Source organism: Halichoeres trimaculatus, unplaced genomic scaffold (genome assembly GCF_033239565.1).
Source record: "Halichoeres trimaculatus isolate MK-OKI-2021-1 unplaced genomic scaffold, fHalTri1.1 fHalTri1_scaffold_9, whole genome shotgun sequence".
Taxonomy (NCBI): Eukaryota; Metazoa; Chordata; class Actinopteri; order Labriformes; family Labridae; genus Halichoeres; species Halichoeres trimaculatus.
In genome coordinates, this window is record NW_027437188.1 from 35,338,390 (window position 1) to 35,347,157 (window position 8,768).

The window sequence follows — 8,768 nt, forward strand, 5'->3', positions numbered from 1 at the left end:
GCACACAGTCTTCTCTGAAACAAAGCTTGATTGTTCTTTGTATCAAAGAGCTACATCCCAATCACAGAGAGGACCAAATGCTGGATGTCTTCCATCGTTGCTCTTTGTTTACTGTGTCAAGTTTTTCTTCTTCATTGGATTTATTAGCGGGGTACACTGTGTCGTGCTGCTATGGCGTCACGCTATTATTTAACAGATGCGACTCTCGGCATCCGGCTTACACACCGCCTACCAAGAGAAGGCACAGTTTGCTGTGGAAATGCAAACGGGATCGGGCTTACCTGAGGCTTACCTTACTGTACCAAACCGTGCCAAACAGTACTAAACCGAGCCGGACTGCTTTGGAGCCTGATAGTGCCAACATGTCTCGGCACAGCACCGGTGTTCCATTTTAAAGAGTGACCCTGTAAACTGGAGACCTTCAGCTGAACATGTCAGTGAATATCCAGGTTACAGCAGCTGAGGGCCAATCAGAATCAAGCTCAAACACAGTGGGGTAAATTCTCACGGTCTCTTCTGGTCCTCTGGTTTTTGCTGTAACTCAGTAAAGATGTAGGCTGTAACCAGCTCCAGAGTCTCTCGAAAGTGTTCACAGCGCAAATAAAACACTTGAGCTGGACTTCTACATGTCGTCCAGATGAATGTGGTGTCATTAAAAAAAAAGCAATAACAGAAAGTAAGACTAATGAATCCAGCTGATTCAACACTAAAGAATTTTATTTTGTATGTTTCTGATTAACACATGAACCCCAAACCACATGTCAAACCACATTCTGTAGGATTATAACAGCATGACTCTGTAGTAGAAGAGTCCAGGTGCTGAACTGACCTACCTGCAGGCCTGACTTGTTATCCATTGAAAAAAATTAGAGGATAATAAAATAAAGAAGGGGGCAAAAAACACCCTGAACTGTTGAGACTTGATTTGAAAGCCTTTAACTCCAGAAAACTTGTCTCCTGGCTTTATAAATATTTACAGAGTGTTATTCAAAAGAGCGCCAATGCACAACCTGGAGACAGATCCTGTTTACAAAGTTTTTAATTTGTTATTTCAAACATTTACACCCTGAACAGCTTTAACTATTCAGCCTTCAGTTCTTTGTGTTATCACTGGACTTTGTTGTTTAAGTTCAGGTTTCTGAGCCAGTCTCTGTCCTGCAGTGACCTGATGACACAAAGATACAGTGACGTAATACACTGTAGCTGCTGAAGCTATGGCAAAAACCGCTGACGTTTCACTGAATCTTATCTCTGGCATGTTGCAGAGACGGCAGCTCAGTGAGTGTTAAAGAGACATGTTTGCATTTACGATATGACACGACACAATACGACAAGACAGAAACACGATACAATACAATACGACACGATATGATACAATACGACACGATATGATACGGTACAATATGGTACGATACGATACCACACGATAGGATACGACACGATAGGATACGATACAATACGATACGACATGACACAACACAACACGACACAGTAGGATACGATACGGTACAATACGATACAATACGCCATGATACGATACGGTACGATATGGTGCGATACGATACAACAAGACACCACGCCACACCACACCACACCACACCACACGATACGATACGACATACTTTATTGCCCCCTTAGAGAAATATGTTTTAGACTTGCTTACATGAGGGAGAATCACATTCAGCGTCCGTCATGGTCTGTGCTGACGAGTTTTCTCTTTATTTGACCTGAGGGGTATTCCACGAAGCTGGCTAAAAAAGACTGGGCTACCGCCCGGCTTGAATAAACGTGGCTTGAATAAACGTGGCTTGAATAAACGGCCACTTTAGTCTTAGCCACAACTCGTTCCAGGCTCAGCTGATTTTCAGAGACATTATTCAAACCAGGCTGATCCAATGTGCGGCTAAGCGTGCATCCGTGGTAGATAAAAAGCCCAGATGTAATATATTCAATGATTAAAAATTAAATATCTCCCCCCCGGGCAGGAGCTGCACGACTTTTTTATATGTTCACAATACATTTGTATACAGGACTCTCAAGTGTCGCGCATTGACCGTGGCGGTCACTCTTTTGGATCTTTTGTCATGGGTGGAACTTCCGCCACACATTGTATTTCTTAAGCTGAAAAGTTGTACACAGAGAGACTTCAGACTTGACTTGGACTCGTGAACAATTATTATGATCTCTCTTTTCCTGGCGTATAAACATTAGGGAAACTCTGTAACATCTGACGAGCTATGAGGCCTCATAGATACGACGGCGTCTGGTGGTCCCGCACATTACTTCATCTGATGCCGCCACGATCCGCTCTGTGGACTACAGGCTCGATATCTTCCATTTTAAATGTGGCTGTTACCCTTGTTACTGACAGAAATGTCACTTTACAGTGCAGCCGATGTATGTGTGCATATTGTACCAATCCTGAAACGCTTGGCGTCTTTGGGCGCGCACCCTGTGTTGGTGAGAGTAAAGATGCAGACGGAAAACTCCATCTCCAAGCTGCTGTTTTTAGTCACTCACTGAAATGATAACCTGAGGTATCCTGCGTCACGTATTGTTTCTGCCGGGGTGAACACAGTTTCATATTAAACATTGGCCTTTTTTTATCAGTGAAAGTTGTGAGAGGATGACCAGGACACATTAGTAGGGATTGGAATTGATAAGGTTTGTCAATACCGATGCCCTTATCCATTCTGCTTATCAATCTGATTCTTTATAGATTCTCTTATCAATTCCTGTTGTGAATCTTCTTGGTACAAAAAGTAGCTTTACAGGTTTTCTGTGTCAACAACATTTAATTGAGTTTATACTGTAAGTGGATAAAATGTAATTGGTCCCTGAGTCTGGATATTTCTGGGCATAATTATAGAGAAACAGGTAAAAAAAAATTCACACAATGTGACAGTGATGTACTGTGTTGTGATATATTAATAATTCAAGTAGGCCATCTAGTGTCTCAAAGTGGTTATAGCAATAGTTTAAGTTGTTTGGAACCTTTCTGTCAGCCATGTGCCTGTTAGCTTTTGACATGTGAAATTCTTAGTATTTTTTACAAAGAGTCGATGTGATATATTTCTGTGATGAAAGCTGAAATTCTATTCTGAAGCTGAAGTTATACTGATGTATGCTAAATGCTAGCATATCAATACAGTTTCCCATATACATTAGCATTAAGCTTGCGCTATTTTGATATTTTGGTAAATAAGGTGATTTATACCATTCCAAATGTACTGAATATGAATCTCCTGAGAGAGAGAGTGATGTACATTTCTTTATGAAGTCAGTTCTTCAGTAAAACTTCAAGCTGAAAATCCTGAATCAGAGTTTTCTTGGGAAACGTTAACTAACTGCTAAGCTAAGATAGCTGCAGCAGACTAGCCTACGTAAGGCCCGGCGGCTCAGGCACAATGTAAAGAATTGATAAGAGAATCGTTAAACACAAAGGCTGACGATATTGATGGCTTGAAACTAGGGATGCACTATATTGGATTTTTGCCGATATCCGAAATGCCAATATATCCAAACCCCTTTTGGCCTATACTGATACCAATACTGATAATCACAAGTTTGTTTGTTTTTTTCACTGTAAAGAAAGCTAAGTCTATCCTGTACTGGAATTTATATGTTACTCTTATTGTGACGGTCTTATTTGTTTAAGAAACACACATAAAACAAGACAAAAAACATTTGATTTTACCATAAATAAGAATTGTATTATTTTTTCAAACTCAAGACATTCAGTATTGAAATACAGAAAAATAATTTCTTTAGATCACATGAACTTTAAATGTACAATGCATTTTTAAACATAACCAAGTTGCATTTGATTATTTTAGAGCTACTGTAACAACCTGGTGACAGACACAGAGCTCTGCAGTGCAAATAAATGAAGTGCTACATTTTATTTGAGGAGCTAATTTTTCAGATGGAAAATAATAATAATCCTAACTGCATTGCACCTTATCGGCTGGCCGATACCGATAACGTATTTTTGAGCTTTTATCAGCCGATACCGATATTGTGCCGATAATATCATATATCCCTACTTGAAACATTTCTTATCGATTCTCAACAGGAACCGGTTTTTTATTCCCACCCCTACACATTAAATTAAATTAGTCCATAAATTAAAAAAAAAAAAGACAAAGCTACTGAAATTCCAAGTTGAAAAATAGCGACTGGCCCCTGATTATGGTCTCAGTGGGTTTTTTATGACCTTTTATCAACAAACTAAGAGCTGTGATAAGGGATGGGTACCTTTCACATTTGAAACGATACGGTACCGATGCCCGGTACCTGGCAATTGGTACCGGTACTCTACGGTACCAATTTTTGGTACTTTTTTGTGTTTATGTGGTAAAAAATATCAATTTGTTCAATAATAAAAAATATATTTTTTTTACAATTTAACAAATATATTCTTCAATATATAACCTTGAAATGCTGTGTTCATGTCCAGCATGGAAAATTGCCCACTCTTCCACTCCCTCACAGTCACAAGGATGTGTTTAGGTACCTAAACATGGTACCTTTTGATTTTACATGAATCGATACCCGGTACTTTTGACATAATTCGGTCGGTACCTAAAAAAGTACCTTATTCGGTACCCATCCCTTGCTGTGATAGTTGTGAGAGGATGTCCAGGACACACGAGAGGTGATTTGGTGTCAATAAATTAAAAAACGACAAAGCTGTTGAAATTTTAACCTGAAAATTTGTCTTTTTAAGGCAAAATGTTGTTGATGATGAAGATTTGCTGAATTCTTTATGTAGTAATTATTGTTGTGATATGTTACGGGCTGTCACATCCTAGAATAGCGGTGGGTTGAAGAGTAAAGTTCTGAAAGACCCCCATTCCTACTCTAGTCTGCATTCAAAACTAGAGAGCGTGTAAAGCAGAGTGTAAAGCAAAATAACAATATAGAATACAATCTTCTAAGTTTATATAATGTATAATACCTCATCTTCAAAACATCAAAGCAGCAGTTAAAACATCTAAACATGCCAATGGAGAGCAGCACACAACAAAGTCACACACAGTGGTATGGTCTCTCCACTGCAGCGGGTCACAGAATATGCAAATCAGACGAAAATTTCCGACGTGATTAACGTCATTTAAAAGACCGTTTAACAACCCATATCGATGACAAAACTCGGTAACATATTAACAAAAGCCATAACGTTCATTTTATACAGTCTGGAGCAGATTTGTGAACGTTTTAACAAGCTAGCTTAAACAAAAAATAGGGAGAATCACAGACGTATCTTACCGTAACAGGAGATGCACGAGTTTAGCCGCGAAAGTGCAGCTACGTCACGTCTGTGTCTCTGTGTGTTACAGTAATGACAGACCCCCCTGCTACAACAGGTAACAGGAACTAAATAAAGATAAATACACAACAAACAGAAGGTTGAAGGTGCATAAGAACACTAATTCTCACCGAATATCATTACAGAAAAAATGCACTAGGCTTCTGAGAATATTTAATTTAAAAATAAAACAACATAATATTTTAAATTGAGTATTTACTCTGCTAAACATGCAGTCATTACCCTTTCATATTCAGTATATTAACGATAACCCTTTTTCAAAAACCCGATAATCAACCCGGGTTTCTCCTTTTCTGACCTGAATATTTGTTTGCACAGGCATGTAAACAGGTTATTCTGAATTAACAGTTATTTCAGAAACCAGAATATTTACCTTAAAGGGGACATATCATGCTGATCCCTGATTTAATACTTACATATAAAATAATACATTTGAAAACAAGACCTTTCACCCCTGAATTTTCTAAAAATGAGATATTGTATTTTTTCTGATATCCTAGAACAAGATTTGATGCCTCTGAAAATAGGTCATTGCCATTTGGCCGAGAGATTTTGACCTTCGAGATGACATGAGGATCCTTTCTTCTTATTGGAGTAATCTGATAAAGCAGCTCCTCCTCTGTGATGTCAGTTAGTCACACAACCGCCACCGAGGGATACACCCACCAAGAGCCGAGTATTCCCCTTCAGATGTTGAATGCAGGGACTCTGCTCTGCTGAGCAGCTCGGCTTTACATGGTGAATTAGCAGTTAAAACACTGTAGTTTTAGCAGACGTTGTGATAATTGTGAGACTGTGATATTTGCATGCTTGTTCTGACATGCACTGTGAACCTGGACCACAATAATGCTGTGGTAATAACATAGTGAGGAACTGACGGTAGAGGTGATCTTTAGACTACACTTTCAGCATGATGGATAAAACAGACAGAGAAAAGTGAAGGAGCAGGATGGAGCCCTGTTATAGAAATAGTTTATTGGTGAAGTCTGCCTATATTTCCATGTATAAACTATACATGTTACAGTACCGCTTTGACTCACCACACTGAAGCGTCCTGAGATGATCTGTGTCCAGGTGGATTTTCTTCCTCCTGAGCTGCAGAACCGTCCGGGTCTGACTCAGGGTCCAATACAAAAGGACGTATCCTACACTCTGCCATTTTATTAGTGCTATCAATGCTTTACGGTGAAGTTTTGGCAAACAGCAAACTCGCTCGGTCTGCCCCATCCAATATGGCGATTTTGTAAATACTGCCATGCTGCAAAAACCGCCCCCTGGCTCTACCCCCTCCGCCCCTCTGATAGAACTGACCAATCAGAGCACAAAGGGCTGTGACGTTGCGAGGTTACTGGAGGTCATTCTCCAAACGGAGCGTTTCAACGAGATCTTCAGAATGGCCTAAAATGAGGATATTGAGAACGCTATTGTGGGGCAATGAAGGAACTAAATGACTTGGACTGATGGCAGAAATGCTTTACAGGCATCCTAGTCTGGCATAGAGAAAAGGAGAAACAAGCAGGATATGTCCCCTTTAACACAATGATAGAGTGCATGTAAACATAGCCAGCATCCAGCATCCCCAAGGAGGGTGAGACTTTAAGGGTACCAGAATTTAATTAACGAAAGGTCAATTTCTGGAAATACACAAAAAAATGCATACCACTGTCTTAGTTATCATGATGCACATATGGCATGTAATGATAAACAATTTAAAGGAAGGAATCACTATTTTAATTTTAACTTAATTTTAAAACATTTGTGAAAAACAAAAAAAAAAATTGAAAAACAAAACAAAAAATAACTAAAACTCAAGACAGAATCATATTTTACTTTTTATTGAGTGCTTGAGAAGCTTCTTTCAAATGAATTCAAATGAATCCAAAGATGCCATGGTATAAAACAGACAGCAATTTGTCCCCTCGTTAGTGAAGCTGCAGCCAACACCAGTTATTTAAATACATCTGAAACAGCTAATCGATAACAACATATCTCAGTATTTGAGCTCTTAAAGCAGTCTTCCCGTGCCTACAGCAGCCCACAGTCCCCCAGGAAGATAGCAGCTGTGAGAATGAGAAATAAAACTCATCCTCATGAGGCAGTTTGTGTGTCTAAACTCAGAAAAACACACATTAATCCACTTCAGCACAACCATCCAGCTGACGGTGTGTAGCGTCGTGCTGCCGCGTGTTTTCACGCGTGTTCTCCTCTCACTCAGGTCTCAGGTTTGTCCTTGTTCGGGCCCATGAACTCCACTCCGTCGATGGGGATCTCCTTCTCCTTGATGGCCTTCTGCACGCACCTCTGGTACATCCGGAAGGTCTCCGTGCACGGGTCTCCGCTCCGGTCCCCTTTCAGGAACTTCTCGGCGAACCAGCGGTTGAAGCACTGGTCGTATTCCCGCTTCAGGTCAGTGCAGGCCTCCCCGACGCTGTTCATCTCCCCGAGCGGACTCAGAAGCGACGGAAAACCGGAATGTGAAGGATTTCTTCGATTGCTTATAGCGCAGGAGCTGCGTGGCTTTCCTCAAACGGCGTCACGTGATTGGCTGGTTAAACAGCACCGCGTAATGTGGCGTCATGACGCATCAGAGATAGATTATTAGGAATGAGTCATCACTCTGAGGAAATTCTCGAACCCCACCTTGAATATGACCAGGGGCGATTGTAGGATCCAAGTTAAAGGTGTCTCAGTCACTAAAGGGACTAAGATATGGAGAGTTCCTCACAGGTAATTGAACCTACTGTTAAACCCCTCATTCACAAAAAGTAGCTGGGTCCTTTTTCTCACCTCAAACACAACTGTTACCTTTTTTGCCCACCATAAATAACTCACCTTTTTGCAGTTTCAAACTCAAACAGCTGTATTTGAAACACCTAGAATAAAATATTGTGCAAAAGTATTTTAAAAGAGATCATTTATAGTAGAGACTTGTGCACGGCTTTAAAATTACATATTTCTAAGACAGTTCAAAGTTCAAAATAAGCAAAATTATTAAATCGAATTAACATCTTAATAGTTAAAATAAATAAAAAAGGTGAGAATGAAAGTCAGAGATAGATATAAGCAATAAAAACAAGCTGCTAAGATGATACAAGTAATTCAAAGAAGTAGTCTAATAGTCTCTCTACAAAAGATGAAATTAATTAAAGCACATTAGGGTTTGAAAATTATGATATTGTAATTTTTAAGATATTCTTTTCTTGGCAGCTTATAAAGATATGTAGTGAAATAGTTTTTTTTTTGTTTTGTTTTTTTTTGTTTTTTAATAAGAAAAGACTGCCAGTCCATGCAATAAACACTTAACATATTTATACACATACTGATGCGGAAATATAATCTAAAAATGTTTTAAAATGTGAAACATGTAAAGTGTCTTGGGTTTCAGTGTGCAATGTACAGATCCGAATGTGTGGTGTGTGCATCATGTTGTAACAGT

At 39.4% G+C, this 8,768-nt stretch overlaps 1 protein-coding gene across 1 annotated transcript; it reads right to left on the reverse strand.

The window, feature by feature from the left end:
• Positions 1 to 7,194: 7,194 nt before the first annotated feature.
• On the reverse strand, positions 7,195 to 7,880 carry triap1 (TP53 regulated inhibitor of apoptosis 1). The gene has a single exon (XM_074679956.1). It carries the CDS (start codon positions 7,766 to 7,768, stop codon positions 7,544 to 7,546), a length of 225 nt encoding a protein of 74 aa, XP_074536057.1. The 5' UTR covers positions 7,769 to 7,880; the 3' UTR covers positions 7,195 to 7,543.
• Between the last annotated feature and the right edge of the window lie 888 nt (positions 7,881 to 8,768).